At 39.1% G+C, this 17,299-nt stretch overlaps 1 protein-coding gene across 3 annotated transcripts in view; it reads right to left on the reverse strand.

Annotated features, from left to right (window-relative positions):
* Positions 1–9,099: 9,099 nt before the first annotated feature.
* LOC133991631 (uncharacterized) overlaps positions 9,100–17,299 on the reverse strand; it is a 29,896-nt gene continuing 21,696 nt past the window's right edge. For 2 of the 3 annotated variants that reach the window (XM_062430111.1, XM_062430110.1), the window contains exon 4: positions 9,100–14,989. In XM_062430111.1, coding sequence (XP_062286095.1) covers positions 14,825–14,989 — 165 coding nt within the window. In that variant the 3' untranslated portion in view covers positions 9,100–14,824. Of the gene's footprint in view, positions 15,641–17,299 lie in introns of all 3 variants that reach the window. The other variant, XM_062430112.1, reaches the window with a different exon arrangement.

The raw sequence follows: 17,299 nt of genomic DNA on the forward strand, positions 1-17,299 counted from the left end.
CTTTGATTGGATTTTACAAGGAAAGTTATTAAAGTGACAATTATTTGTATCTTTTGTTGCAACTAAATAGCAAGAAAATAGCCCACAGGACATATTTGCCTTGCTGGGTGATGTTGCATTGCAGCGGTGTCAATGTGGTGGTCTTATTTAAATGATAGAGGGGGCTGCTCTTTCTGATATCCAAAGAAACACTTCCAATTTATATTGCGCATTAAGCTGGTGCAAACTATTCAAACTGACCATCAAGAGTGGTTTTATATGGAGGTCTAAGCTGGCTTCCAAGTGCATGATGTGTCATCATAAATAGTTTAACATATTCAGCAAGAGAAGAGAGTAATCTGCTATATAAATACCTAAATGTGCATTGTTACATATATTTAACTTAAAGCTGCATTATAATTCACTCAGTGACAAAGAATAAGAGTGTTTTTAAATGTCCATTGCATCTTTAAAAGGAGGTCAGCCCTATGTTTCCACAGCCATATGTTCCCCCATTTCTAACAAATGTTCCTCCCATCAAAATTAGGCCCTACGTTTTTTCAGTCCTACATTCCCACAGCACAGGTATGGCCATTTCCTAATGCACATAACGTGTTGTTGTTTTTCATCTATGAAAATGATTGAAATACAGGTAAAATTCTTTACTTTATTATTAAACTGAGGGAACATAGGGCTGTGGGAACATAGGGCTATGGGAACATGGGGCTGTGGGAACATAGGGCTGTGGGAACATAGGGCTGAGGGAACATGGGGCTGTGGGAATATAGGGCTGAGGGAACATAGGGCTGTGGGAACATAGGGCCGTGGGAACATGGGGCTGAGGTAACATGGGGCTGTGGGAACATAGGGCTGTGGGAACATAGGGCTGAGGGAACATAGGGCTGTGGGAACATAGGGCTGTGGGAACATAGGGCTGTGGGAACATGGGGCTGAGGGATCATGGGGCTGTGGGAACATAGGGCTGTGGGAACATAGGGCTGAGGGAACATGGGGCAGTGGGAATATAGGGCTGAGGGAACATAGGGCTATGGGAACATAGGGCTATGGGAACATGGGGCTGTGGGAACATGGGGCTGTGGGAACATAGGGCTGAGGGAACATGGGGCTGTGGGAATATAGGGCTGAGGGAACATAGGGCTGTGGGAACATAGGGCCGTGGGAACATGGGGCTGAGGGAACATGGGGCTGTGGGAACATAGGGCTGTGGGAACATAGGGCTGAGGGAACATAGGGCTGTGGGAACATAGGGCTGTGGGAACATAGGGCTGTGGGAACATGGGGCTGAGGGATCATGGGGCTGTGGGAACATAGGGCTGTGGGAACATAGGGCTGAGGGAACATGGGGCAGTGGGAATATAGGGCTGAGGGAACATAGGGCTATGGGAACATAGGGCTGTGGGAACATGGGGCTGAGGGAACATGGGGCTGTGGGAACATAGGGCTGTGGGAACATAGGGCTGTGGGAACATGGGGCTGAGGGATCATGGGGCTGTGGGAACATAGGGCTGTGGGAACATAGGGCTGAGGGAACATAGGGCTGTGGGAACATGGGGCTGAGGGAACATGGGGCTGTGGGAACATAGGGCTGTGGGAACATAGGGCTGAGGGAACATAGGGCTGTGGGAATATAGGGCTGTGGGAACATGGGGCTGAGGGATCATGGGGCTGTGGGAACATAGGGCTGTGGGAACATAGGGCTGAGGGAACATGGGGCTGTGGGAATATAGGGCTGAGGGAACATAGGGCTATGGGAACATAGGGCTGTGGGAACATGGGGCTGAGGGAACATGGGGCTGTGGGAACATAGGGCTGTGGGAACATAGGGCTGAGGGAACATAGGGCTGTGGGAACATAGGGCTGTGGGAACATAGGGCTGTGGGAACATGGGGCTGAGGGATCATGGGGCTGTGGGAACATAGGGCTGTGGGAACATAGGGCTGAGGGAACATGGGGCAGTGGGAATATAGGGCTGAGGGAACATAGGGCTATGGGAACATAGGGCTGTGGGAACATGGGGCTGAGGGAACATGGGGCTGTGGGAACATAGGGCTGTGGGAACATAGGGCTGTGGGAACATAGGGCTGTGGGAACATGGGGCTGAGGGATCATGGGGCTGTGGGAACATAGGGCTGTGGGAACATAGGGCTGAGGGAACATAGGGCTGTGTGAACATGGGGCTGAGGGAACATGGGGCTGTGGGAACATAGGGCTGTGGGAACATAGGGCTGAGGGAACATAGGGCTGTGGGAATATAGGGCTGTGGGAACATGGGGCTGAGGGATCATGGGGCTGTGGGAACATAGGGCTGTGGGAACATAGGGCTGAGGGAACATGGGGCTGTGGGAATATAGGGCTGAGGGAACATAGGGCTATGGGAACATAGGGCTGTGGGAACATGGGGCTGAGGGAACATGGGGCTGTGGGAACATAGGGCTGTGGGAACATAGGGCTGAGGGAACATGGGGCTGTGGGAATATAGGGCTGAGGGAACATAGGGCTGTGGGAACATAGGGCTGTGGGAACATGGGACTGAGGGATCATGGGGCTGTGGAAACATAGGGTTTAGGGAACATGGGGCTGTAGGAATATAGGGCTGAGGGAACATAGGGCTGTGGGAACATGGGGCTGTGGGAATATAGGGCTGAGGGAACATGGGGCTGTGGGAATATAGGGCTGAGGGAACATAGGGCTGTGGGAACATAGGGCTGTGGGAACATGGGACTGAGGGATCATGGGGCTGTGGAAACATAGGGTTTAGGGAACATGGGGCTGTAGGAATATAGGGCTGAGGGAACATAGGGCTGTGGGAACATGGGGCTGTGGGAATATAGGGCTGAGGGAACATAGGGCTGTGGGAACATAGACTCGCTCCCCTTTAAAAGTCAAACTAATTTGTTACGTAGAATGATGGAGAGATGTATAATGCAGAAGTTTGTGTTGTGACCTTCTCTGTGTCATCTGTCAGACTGTCACATTCCTCACTCGGCACCACAAACACCATCTAAAAAGCAGAACTACTAAACAAATTAAAAGTAGATTTAACACTATACACACACACACACGCTTTTGCGCTGAGGCAGTTTCGATACAGTTTTTCCTGCTACATTGAGTAAACATCAGTTCCCATGATGAATATATCTGTGACTGTTTTGTCCTTTTAATTTTGTTTGGCTCTTTCTTGTACATAAATAAGCCTGAGGTTAGCTTTTTTATATCATTACTCACTGTATTTAAAAAAAAAAAAACAACTCACCACTTAAATCTGACCCATATGGGACTATATTTTTGAAGGGCTCAAAGTCCCATATGGGACTTTGAGTCAAAAATATACAATGATATTTCAGAGTTAAAAAGAAAAGATAGCTCTGTATTAGCCTCTTTTTTTTTTAAATCAAAAACTTGACATAATGAACATTACGTATTTTGGTACTGACCCCTCATTTATTTATTAGAGTAATGACCAGGAATAGACCCAAATACATGACTCATAGACAATTCAGGGTTTCCAAAAAGTCTGCTGAGTAAAGTAAAGAGTCTTTCCTTATTGGACAGTTTCGGTACACGGGCAAACAAAACATGAAAGCCAAAGCAGAGGTGAAGTTAAAAATCAGATCCAGAGTAAAAAAAAACACAAGGAGGCTTTTGCTAAGAATACAAAGGCTGGAACATGTGCAACTGAGTGCCAAGATTAACTGGAGCAGGGAGCAGGGACCACACAGGCTAAATACAAAAGGAAAGGGTGGATACTTAGACACAGATGGATGACATTAGGGGGATAATGGCGATGACAGGAGAGGGGAACAGGGCAGGAAGTGGATCTGACACGAGAGGAGAGTAAGACACTAAAGTAAAACAGGAAATGCTGAACTTAATAATGGGAAAAAAACATGACCAAGACAGGGTCAGACGTGACAAGTTAGAGTTAGTGTCAATTAACACTAGAAAATAACTATAGCGACAATACATATAATATTAAATAGTAGAATTGACTGGATTTGAATGATAAATAATAACTAATAAATAAAATTAAAATTACATTTTAATATTTAAAACTTGAAATAAGAAAAAATGATGTCAAAGATATGTACATTACAGCCTATAATGTGTGCCTATGTGGTCCACAAATTCTGTATTGTTTGCATAGTTTAGATGATGACATTCATTGGAGTTCTGGAGGCTCATTTTTCCTTTAATTTGTCACTTATCTGTTTATAAAATGTGTATATTTTAACATTTTTTGATACTTTTGGAGATTATTTTAAAAAAAATCATTGTGTAAATAAAATAGAAAGAGAAAATAGTAGCAAAAGGTCACTACACTATCTGACTAGTGGGCTACACACAGTATCTAGCTAGCTGGCAAAAAAAAGAAGAGGCTATGGCTGACAATTTTTTGTATTTTTCTTATTGTCAACAAATCTCATGTGCAGAGCCAAACCAGCAATGAATTCACCTACTTATAAGTATTATATGTGTATCCAAAATATGATAGATCTTATTTCTCTGTGCCATAGACCTCTGTTGTTGTCCAAAATGTACAACAACAACAACAACAATAACAACAACAACAACAACATACAACAACATGCACAATTATTATCCAACTGTGCTGTTCTCAGCTTCACGGAACAGTTTAATATCTTTCATCTCATTTCTTTGGTTTTAAATTGGTCCACAGTTTTACTGCAAGCCCTGTTTACCAGTGGAAAAAACTGTGATAACCCCTCAGTACACTACTTGACCCACAATAAACAGCTGAGAGATAAAGTTAGCAACTAGCTGTAGAACATAATGGAGCATTTAGCCAATAAAGAGCCGGATATTTTCTCTCTGGAGTGGGTGGACACAAAAACAGCTGTAAGGAAAGTGAATTCAGTTGGCCAGAAACACTCCACAATAAATCATGTTAATATGTCAGTGTTGTGTGAGACGCAACAATTAATACAATAGATCTTCACAATGAATACTTTGTGCTTTTTCACAATGGTGTTTGTACTACAGTGATTAATGCAGGACTTTTACTTGTAATGAAGAGACTTTTGTACAAAAAAACCCCAAAACCCTACATACATATTCCTGTATACCACAGATATATTTTGCATTCATATTTTCTTTAGATTTGACACTATAACAGTGAAAATACATTCACAATCACACTAAATTATGATCTTATGTTGAATAATAATAATAATAATAATAATAATAATAATAATAATAATAATAATAATAATAGTAATAATAATAATAATAATAATAATAATAATAATAATAATAATAATAATAATAATATATTATTGTTATTTACTGAAAGTGAAGGATGCAACATTTGAATGGTAGGTTTAACAATAACCTTTAACACTAGCTGCACATAGTTTTAAAAATATTTCCATTTTTGCACATTCTGAGCCACTATAGGAAAAGTCATAAAATTTTAATTGCTTTTAATTGCTTTCAAATGTCAAAATTGGTCAGATTTGATCTAAACAGTATGTGAGGGTTAAAGTACTACAGTAAAGTACTACAGTGGCAGCGGCACACATCACACACACAAGCATACAGCAGTCAATAAAGGAAGAGAATAGACTGGAGGTCTCTGACCACAGCATCCTGAATACGTCTCCTGTTGGCCTCAACACCGAAAACAAAGCAGACTGATGTGTTTCACTGCATGTGTGAGAGGCCCAGAGTGACATAGGGGGACAGGTAACAGGAAGGAACCACACACCTGGTTCCTGCTGAGTTTTACATTGTAAGAAAAGTTACACAACAAAATGTTACATAATACAATATTGTATCAAACAGCTGCAGTGTATTTGTTAGTGTATCACTGTTTGCTGTCACGCTCAGTGTTTGACAATACATGGTTGAATGATCCTGTTAGAGCTTCTCAGCAAGTTAACAGAGGCTGAAGGATTTGAAATATTAATGTACATGGCCTCAGATTTGCTGTTTGGTAATTAGATTAAACACACATTGTTTTAGGACAAGAGGTCCCCTGAGAGCTAATATGAAAAAATGTATACTCACATTTGTACCAAAATATCTTAAATTTAGCAGCATGTGTATTTTTTTTCTGTATGCATTTTTAAAAACATTTTCAATGTGTCAAACTCACACTATTAAATTCAGATCATCGTCTTTTAAGCATTTAAGCGCTTTTAGCTCCTTTACCGTCTCAGATGATAGACTGCTATAAGCTGATAAGTCCAATGAAAAGTTGTGTGAAGTGAAAAAGATTTCCCAGCAGCAGACAAAAGTGGTCACAGAGGCAGACATTTTGGATCTCCCCCTCTATAGTTGACAGGAAATAATGTGACCCTCATTAACCTGGACTGATGTATTGATCCAGATGCCTGTGAATACAAATCTTAATCATGCAGTGGTAAAGTCTCTCTGGAAAGAGGATCTTAACACTTTCTTTCATACAGTGTGACAAACAAGTTAAGTGCATGTATAGATAAGATAACCTTTCTCAGCAGCATTGGATCTGTATAACAATGTCTTTTGTCATTGTGAGCTTCGTCTTTCCACTTGGAGTAAGCACACCTCGAAATCAGAGAAAAACATTTGTTGTCCTGCACCCCAGATGGACAGACACACAGTTCACCCAAAGGTCTTCCTGTCACTAGTTTTCCATTGCTCTAACACACAGAACAATTTCACAGCACGCATCCCTAAACTATTCATCATTCATCATCACAATATGTCATAAGGCACACCTGTTTCTAAAATTTTAAAATCATAAACTGTGGTAGGTCGTGCTTATGGATGGGTGCATCTGGAAAACAGGGTTTTTTCTTTCGTGTTTTTCTACATTGTTTTTTTAAAGTGACTTTAACCAGTAACACACACATAGCCTCTATTAGGAGCTGGTTTCCCGGACAATGATTAGTAACAATTGGTTTGTGGTCATTCAATTTGGGAATATGGGAATATGCCCCACTAAGGCCTCTTAACTGTGCAATTTTCAGCTGTTCGAGACTAAAGTTGAAACTTGGTGAAATCTTCGGTCATTAATCCAAAACAGCGCTCTTGGATCTCACTGTGAGACATATCCACTGATGACCAATTTGGTGCTTTGACGACTGAACGTACCCTGTGGAAAAAATTCAAAAAACATTAACAATATTTTAATAAAGTTCAGTGAGAAAATCATGCAAACAAACTGAACTGAGACTAAATCATCATAGTCACTGAACTGTGCATTTTAGCAGTAAAACTTCACTCACTGGTGATGGAAGGTACTGTTGTTATCTATCCTGAAAGCCACAGCAGCAATCATGAAGTGATAACTCTGGTAAAGGGTACACATCATGCACATTTCCAGGTCTATATTTTTCATTCTGGGGCTCTACTGGAATATCTTTGAAGTGATTTGCAGTTAAAAAAAACTTCTTTATTTATCTTTTACTGACCTTTTATGCAGCCCCTCAGTTTAGTTTCTATATGAAACAGTTTGAGCTCCTATACCTTTAAGGCCCTCCTCCCAATGAACCCACTCTGTTCTGATTGGTTAGCTCCCGAAAGTTGCCCCTGGCCCTAACCCTACATGAACAAACAATAGCGGTAGGATTTAACTTTTTTTTTCTCTTTCGTTACTCAAAATGGAAACATACGTCTGTATATGTTTGAGTTAGAATCTGATCTGAAATATATGAGTAGACAACATGAGCAACCTAAACAATGTTAAAAATGTTAGCTTCAAAGGCTACCGATGGGCAGCTGTTTGTGAGCATGCACAAACAATCTGACATCATCTTGAAAAAGAAGAAGAGGAAACTTTGCAAACAGAGCATTCAGAGCAGGCTGAACTCATGGATTTTGACTTTCAGGACGCATTTTTTTTACCTACATTCAACTCAAATTTTAAATCTTTGACCATGTTTATCATAGACATAGTATAAAAATAACAATAAAAAAACACCCACAAAAAGAATGTTTTTTAAATTTTTTTAATCTAAATTCAAACAAAAGTAACATCTTACAAAGGAAGAAAACCTGCTATATGGAAGTAAATTTAGCCTTTTGTCCTCCAACCTTGAAACCACAAAGAGTTAAAACAGTTACTTCTCTCTTTCTCTGTAGATGGAGGAATCCACCCTGCTGGACTGACTCACATACACGTGTGTGTGTGTGTGTGTGTGTGTTTGTGTGTGTGTGTGTGCGTGCGTGCGTGCGTGCATGTGCACAGGAGACATTTTTGCGCGGGACCATGTGTATGTGTGTTAATGAGGTGCGTGTGTGTGTTTGTAAGAAGAAGACATATAATTATCTGAGCATGTGTTTGCGCCAAGCTGTGGAAGGCACCGTACTTTCCATGTCCTGCAGATGAGCGCATGCACACACACACACACACCCACACACACACACACACACACACACACACACACACACACACACACAGATGCATAGAGGGCAAGAGGAGGAAAAAAACAGATATAACAAAGAGAAAAGGCAGAGCGTCTCCTCAAATCAAATCTGTCCTCATTTCACCTAAGCGGCTATTGCTTAACAAGAGATTTACATATTATATAATTCCTTTAATGAGGTATGTTAATTCATGTCTGTGTGATGAGTCATGCAAGGACATACAGTTGTGTACATTGGTATAAAGTTTTATGTTTATTTATGTATTTTCTATGTAAAATAGGCCTCTAGGCTCACAATTTGAATGTATTATCATAAAAAGTATCAAATAAAAGTACTAATTATGCAGATTGTCCCTTTCAGGAATTTATTATTATTATTTCAAATTAACGAATAAAAAATGTAGTTTCTGATCTACTTTTTTTTTTACACTTTAAGGTAGTTTAATAACAATGCATCATACTATATAAATGGATCATGGGTTTTGTTTTATAAATGTTAATTTGCTCAGTAAATACAGTTGTTACATATCTGTAGTGTAATAAAAAGTACAATATTTACCTCTAGTATGTAATGGAGTAGAAGTGGTATAAAATGACAGCTAAAGTACAAGTACAGAAAAAAACAACACTTAAGCACAGTGCTTGTATGTAAATGCATGTACTTTCCACCCCTCAATATATTTCCCTTGATCAACAAGCAAATTAATAAACCACTCATGCATTTTATGTAAAAAGTTGAAAAGGCTTTATTTACAGCTATTTTAAGCATTACAAAGCAATTCGAAACAGTATTATTACAATATTTTCAATGTACATTGAGTATAAACACAAAAAAAAAAGTAAGACACCTTTGCTACAGTTGTACTGGGTCTTTTGGAGTCATTCCAATAAGTTTGTGTCTTTAAACATTTGCATTTTGTGTACAGCATTTCAAGCAAAGCAAAAACATACCTTATCAATGCGTCCCCCTATACTTTAATTGATCTTTTTTACAGTTCCAATGAAACAAACGTGAGTATAAAATGTTTATTGTCTCGCTATAGATAATAGATTGAAGACTTTGAATGATTCCCCTGTTACGCAGTCTGCTCTATGAGTCCCAAAAGCACAAACAAACACAAATCTGCAGCGTTATTGGCCAAAGCGTCTCCAGCAGTGTTGATGCGAGTCGGTAAAACCCTGAAATGTCACACAACCGTTTCTGTACTGCAACACCTACACGTGATGGGCGGGTAAATCAACACATTACCAGGTTTCCATATCAGTTTCACAAGATGGTAATTCATCTTTCAGTTTCCTCCCTGCCATGCTCTCCTCTCACACTCCAGCTGTAATACAGTACTTTGAAATGAGGTCTTCAGGTTTCACATGGCACAATATCAGAAATCAACACGCAGTCACAGCGCTCTCAATGTCACAGAGGAGGAGGAAAAAGCAAGGCGAGTGAATTTTTGGCGCACAGGAAGACGAGACTGAGACATCAGCATTTCCAGAAGGATGTCACTAATCTGAAATGTTTCATGTTATGTTTCATTTCATTCATTTCTCCAGCAGGAAACAGGAAGTAGTGTGACTAAACTTGAATATGGACATGATAAAACAAGACTTTTAAAAACAATTCTGAACAGGGACCAATGAGTATAAAACGGATGAAAGTGGCTTCAACTATTGTTATGGTCTAATTGTCTACTTGCAGGTCTGATCCATGCACAATTATAATGTGTCTTTTCCCCTTTACTTCATGTGCGCAACAACACTTCAACAACCTTCTCTTACTGAATACACAGCCTGATACTAATCTGTCACCTGAAGTTTGAAAAAAAAAGAAAGTTTGTGGCTGATAAACAGATAAATCAACACCCTTAAAACATGAGATTACACATATGATAGAGCTGATGAAATGAGAGTTTAGGGATGATGAAAGCCTGGATCACTTGTAATCTGTGATGCATTCATGTTGACACAACTGTGCAAACATCCAAGTGTGGCTCAATTGATTGTGTTACAGCAAAATTCACAGTGAGCGAGCGACAATGATGAAGCTCATTTGTTTTAGAAGATTAACATCAACTGTGACTCTCATTTGAAACAGGACTCTCACATTGTGTGATTTCAACCTTAAAGTGAACCGCTGCAGATTTGAGTGAAACAAATTAGATCTCCAGTTTGCATTATAGGCTGAAGCAAACGGTCACTGTAGCTGAGATGATTTGGATTAACAAGTACCGATCAAAACATATGGCACACTTCACTTGTACAACCTAAAACAAGCACAAATCTCTTTGGTCAAGATTCACACTGCATCGCTGCAACAGAAACCCACTCTGTGTTATGGGAAGCCCAGGGAAGCAACTGTTTTTTTATCAGAGGTTGGTGAGTTAATCAAACGTTCATTTGCCGAACTATTCATCATCCTTGAAGTCGTTTCACTCATTAAACTGAAAAATACAGTTTAAAAAAACACTGAGCAGCAGAAATGTCACTATTGCATTAGTTGTCGAGTGTGGCATGTTTTTTCAGCGCAATGAGCTCGTTACTGCCTCCAGTGGCCAGAAAGCAGAAAACAACCACTGCAACTAAGGTTGGTCCTGCTATCCCCTTCTCCTTCACGCACCAAGTGCAGCAATGAGCATCACACAAAGCTGATATTAATGCTTTGTTTTCATTTTGTTGGTTTCACGCAGCGTCCTTTGGTTTTTTTAAAGATGGTTTCAAAGATAAGGATTAGATGAATTTTGGCAAATGCACATTGGTGAACTTCCCCACCTCCAATAAGGTGCAGGACACAGTTGCGTCACTGAGCTTTTCTACTGGAAGCATCCCTCATTTTGAACATATATGCACTCTTGGTGTCATAAGGTGCTTCCTTTTCTTGCATAATTCTCTGTATATTCGAATACTTCATAGTTAACAAAATGAAGTGGCGTATTTACATTCTCCAAATGAGAAGAAATCCAAATATTTGTACATACAAAAGAGCAGGCTTTTTTTTTTCTTCCCTTTTTTTTGTTGAAAAGCTACTCAGCTGTTTATCTGTTCTTAACTGCTCTTTTCAGTGTACTAGTTTGGTTTTAATCAGCTGTAACTGGTAACATGCATCCTAGCTATCATAAGGCAAAAAAAGTAGAAAAAATGGCCTACTTTTGGTGGTTTCTCACATGACAACAGAACTGATATGTTTTAATGTGCCGAAAGAGTTCAAAGATAAGAATAAATGTACTTAATCTGAGGCCTGTATCACCACTGTTTCTGTTACTGGTAGACAACCATCAGACACAGAACACTCTTTGACTCTGCGTTATTCAGCATTTGGTTTCTGTCCAGAAATGTCTTTCTGAGAGTGCTTAATGACCTGGCAGACGTGAAGAGACTTGGCTGGGTCTTAATCACAGCGCTAATAAATAGATAACATGACCTTGTCAACAAACGAAGACCTGCCAACTGCACTGAGTCTGACTGCTAATAAATCCACATGTTGAAATAAAGTACGGTGGAAGACAGTATCGTCTGATCAGTTATTTTAGAAAATTAAAACTGTGGATGTAAAATTTGATAATGAGTAAACAAGTAGGTGGAAAATTATTTAATCTTTTAAATGATTCACATTATTTCATTATTGATGTTCGTCACCTCTTTTGAGTTTCACTCTAGTAATTAGGCAGCTTTGTAACAAGTACTCAAATACTATTATTAACGAGTGGAGTAGTCTTTGCTGTTGCTCCTGCTTTTGATTATTTACGTGCAAAATCTTTTGTTTTAATGCAGATTGGAATTAAATCTTTTAATGCCTTTTTTAACAATCATCTTCTTCGTTATTAATGTATACAGATTGCTTTTCTCGTTGTAATTTTTGTGGAGATTTTAATGCATAGCCATGTTCATCCTCCAGACTGGATGTAGTGTTACATAAACACACAGGCTTTTCAGTACAGCGGTTGGTACTATGTTATATCATGTTACCTTTATCAGTTGGTCAAAGGCTGTTTCTATGAAACTGAACCACACAGCATGGGCGTAGATTTGGGTATGGACAGTATGGAAATGTCCCTACTAATATTAAGATGTTCAGATAGTCTGTACCAATATTTCTACTGACCTCAAACAATCTAGTCACTTTAACTCCATGTAATGTTAATGGTAAGATTTCTGCAGAGTTGTCAGGTATGTGTGTTTTCTGAAGAAACGTGTGTTATTACAATAAAGAGCTAAAGAGGTGGACACACGACCAAAGCTGTAGGCATTGTTGACTAGCAGCAGCACGGCAGCAGCAGTAGTAGTGAAGTCAGTGAGGTTGAGAGTCTGAAGCGGTTAGTATTTATAGTTTAAACGTTCTGAACGTTGCAGAGTTGAAAATCAACTTCACTGGACAAAACTAGGATCATTTAATATTATATTTTATTTATAATTTCAGGCGTTATTTGTTATTAGCTAATTTATAAAATTAATAAAATGCTGTTTATTAATCGTGATGAAAATTCGTCCTAAACGCCATATAAGACATCTGGTCCTTTTTAAAGAAGAACCAAAGTGTAACAATTAACTTATTTAATAAGAATGTTTTGTAATCAATCCAAACATTAATCTTTGAAATTAGTGGGAGAAATATTTACTATTTAATGCTATCTGTCTCTAGAGCAGAGTTATTACTGCATATGTGTCATTAAGACATGAACATTATAAATAAACTAAATTATCCATAGCTTGTCCAACTGATTTGTTTTTGACGTTCAGCCTTCATTTAATTAGGTAGGTTTGAGCATCACTGTGCTCTGGTATGAAACATTTGACTTGTGTCGCCCAAATGAAAGTACAGGATCTCAGGTGTGGTTTGAAAACATCACAGCAGCAAGTTACAGAGCAGCACATTACCTACAGCTTTGTGTATACATTTATTGTGACAGTCTACTTTTAAATGTTAATTTTTAATCTCAGATTTATAGTTAAAAAGTCTATCGATAGAATAAGCTGTAAAAAATGAAAAAAAATCATGACACAATTCCGGTTTTAGGCAAGTCGGCAAATGACATATTCACTAAACAGTGTGTGTGTGCACATCTGTTCCTATTAAATAGCAAGTACACATATATAATTATTATGGCCGTCTGAAAAAACTGTCCCAACCAAAGTTAAAACCAAACCTACGCCCTTGCCACACGGTAAGTAAAGAGGCTGGTAGAGTTTACACAGTAACAGATAGAACTAGCTATTGTGTACAAATGACTATTTAATAAACAGTAAAGTAGCTCTGAAATAGATGGAGAGGATTGAATGTTGCAATATTTGAGGCCTAAAAATTTTTATAAGATGTGTGTGTAGAAAACTAGTGAAAAAACAAAAAAATGTGTTCTCGTTTATCGAAAAAAACTGCAAGTACCTTCAAATGGGTAATAATCTACATGTCTCAAGACATTAAAATAAGACACAACAAATAAACGGACATTTGAATATTAATGGAGTATTAATGGATTGCAGTATTGAACTTCATTTGGACAGACTTTTTAAGAGAGGCTGAGTGATTTAAATACTGTATGTGTTGATCAGTTTACATCACAGTTCGATTAAACTTTTTTTCCTTAAAATATTTTTGTCATTCACAAACCAAATGTAATTTTTTATGGCTAAAATGTTCTCCAGAAAAATGACTGAAGTTTCTGAGGACTACAGAAAAAAATATTTCATTATCTACCTACCTAACATTTCCCTGTAATATTAATCCTGTCCAAATGGGCCTTTAGTTCATGGCATCTGATGATCTCTTTAGTCAATAGCTGTGTAGTTTAAAACTCAAATCATAAGGACACAGTCAATTTCATTGGCTGGAAACAGATGTACAATCAACTCTTCCTAATTTACTATGTAGACATAATAACGTGTAAGTCATGGTAAGAAGCCATTAAATGGTACATTTGTTTAAAAAGAAAGTGTGATAAAAAATGATTACTTTGGCCCAGTTGGTTTCCACACGGGTCATGAGTCTGTTGCATGTTGGATCTTAATGCGACAGGAGTGCAAGAACAACCCAACATCTGCAGAATTGAAGAGTTTATCTTCCTGGGGGAACTCATAACTTATGTACAACAAAAACACCTAAAAGAAGCCAGAAAAGTAAACAACAGAAAAAAAGTACAAGGAACTACACAAGGCACAATTTAACCTCCACAGGCGTAATCTTCCAGGTGAGGGGGCAGCATATTTTGGTGACACGGCTGCCCCATGCGCTGTGAAGAAGTGCAAAATCCTGGCTCTTTGGTAGGACTGCAAAGGCTCAGAGAACATGAAGGAAAAACAAAGGTGCAAAAATAAAAATCCAGTCATTTTAGAGTTTTTTTTAAGGTTTTAAATGATCTGGAAAAGGGAATGAAGTGGGAAGTCCTCAAAAAAAAAGAAAAAAAGTGATAGATCCAACAACACAGATAAAAAATTAAAGATGCTACGTCTGCTGGGTTTTCCAGAGGCTAAACGTCATTGTGGCCCTGATGGCCATTCATATTGCCTTGCAAGAATATCCGTCCAATCACAAGCAGCAGGATGCCCACGCACAGCAGGACGGTGGGCTCCTGGCGGATGTGCGGTAACTGGTACGGAATGATCACACCTCGCCTAGGTCCAACTGCCATCCCCTGGAATACAAAGGACAAATAGAAGAAGAGGTGCAAGAGGATAATAAGAATGTTGTTAAAATATATACAGCATGGTAGCAGCAAAATAAGTGAAAATCAATTTCTTAAACAGAAAAAAATTAAGTAGAGACAACAAAAAAGAGGTAGCTTGACAGCGAAATAGTGTAGTACCAAGGAAGGTGAAGTCAAGGGAGATAGATGGGTAAAAAATCTACTAAAATTTAACCATGATCTGGTTTCAACTGACCATTTAATAAGCCCCAAACCCTACTTAGTTACTATTTCTATGTCCGTCAAGAAATAGTAATAGTAAACTTTTAATTCTGCAAATATGCAAAAAGGCTCTCTACACTTGGTTTTAAAATGCGTTTCAGTGATCCGAACACAAGTGGTCAGCAGAGACACATCGCCATCACATGTCTTTTGTAAGCTAGTTAGCCAAATATGCTTACGATTGGGGCATTGTTTAAATCATTCCTTACACGTCAGCTCTTGTATTTTTGGTTTTAGAAAGACCACCAGTTTTCATTTATGAGTAATATTGTTTTATTTAAGAGAAAGGTCTTCCTTTTCTTTTCTTTAAAATCTTCCTTGCTGCTGATGTATTCAGGCGCTTGTAGGGAATTCAAGCAGCTGAGATTTGATGGTCATCTGCATAAAAACACAGTTTTAACAGATTGTTACAATACAGTACAATAACTTTAACAAGGACAAGTTGAAAATCTGTTCCCTTCCCATAATTACCAATAAAACAACACGATGAGAAAACAAAGCTACACTAGATTTTCAGTTAGTGTAAGGAGTGAGTGTTTTTTGTAGTTAATGTGCTAAAAAGTACTTTATTGTAAAGTTGAACTATATGCCTTAACTCAACTTAACTGACCGTTTACTGCAAAAAACATGTGAGAACAGGATGTGCAGTCAATGAAGTCAATTACACCCACATAAATAATTTGCATTGATGTTCTGATTGTGTTAACATGCATCAAATGTTCAGGTTAACACTTTGATGTTACAGAGGGACAACGCACACATACAGTATATTTGCATTCACTGGAAGCAGTTAAGTACAGCTCTTCACATCCTGTGTCTGAATGCACATATCATTTTTTACGAAACTGATGGAATATTATGCACTATTTGCACTACTAAAAATATACAATTAAACCACTCCACAAGCTACTTACTGAACTCTGAATGAGGTCAGACGACAGAGAAAGAAGAGAAATGACGCTGACCCCGATTCACACTCAAGCATACAGGCCATGACAGAGTGCGTTTCATTGTGAACTGAACGTTGAAGGATTATCAGCCTCTCAATGAAGACAGTTAATGAAAGTTGAGTTTACAGCTATAACCAGAAGCATTTTTTTTTCTAAATTCTAATAATCTGTTAGCTCCCACTGCTCATTCATCTATTTCTATCTGTGGACGTCTCTCATTTTTCTAAGACTCAATCTGTATTGAGTGGTTTGTCAGAGTGATTGTTGTTCAGGGTTTGTTAACTGTGCGCTCTCCCTCATGCCTCTCGGCGCATGGAGAGCTGTTTTTTCTCTCCTACTGTGCGAGATTGTGTTTTTCCTGGCTCAGATGCAGCCGAAGCTGCGCACACCAACATTAGAGGTTTCTCATTTGCAGCAGCTCCAAGCACACCATCAGATGAACTGCTGACATCATCCCAAGAAGTGACATGACACACCCCACCGGCACTGGGGCTGCAGACCTCACACACCAAATCAGTCGCAACAACAACTCCACAAACTCCTCCTACAGCAATTTGCAGACTGAGGAAGGGCATCTGCTGGCTCGTCTGCAGGGCGCTGTTAGTGTGCGATAAATTTGGAATGAGCTGCATTCATTGGAAATACTATAAATGCCCCCTCTTCCCAAGGGTGTAATAAAAAAAATGTTAACACCTACTGATTTTGAAACAGCAACAGCCAATGGAAAGACTCCAACATGCAGCACATCTACCAATGGTGTAACTTCATCACTCATTGAGTCAGCCAATCAGTGACAGACAGGTATTAGGTATGTTGGCTGGATTCGCTGCTGCGATCCAGCCAACAATTTAATTCACTTCACTTCAGCTGCACTTTTTGGTTAGGACTTTGACAGAGCACGCTGGAACTGTCTCGGGCTATTTTGAACACTTCTCGATATCTCCACACTCTGCACCCTGTTGACTGAAATAAGTATTTTCTTTTCTTTTCTGCTCTCTGTCCATGGAGTCGACAGCTCCTGTGCCTTGGCCAAGGTCCAGTGCTCAAGCAGTGGACCTTGGCTTACTACACTAACAAATATTTCTGC

Source organism: Scomber scombrus, chromosome 12 (genome assembly GCF_963691925.1).
Source record: "Scomber scombrus chromosome 12, fScoSco1.1, whole genome shotgun sequence".
NCBI classification, from domain to species: domain Eukaryota; kingdom Metazoa; phylum Chordata; class Actinopteri; order Scombriformes; family Scombridae; genus Scomber; species Scomber scombrus.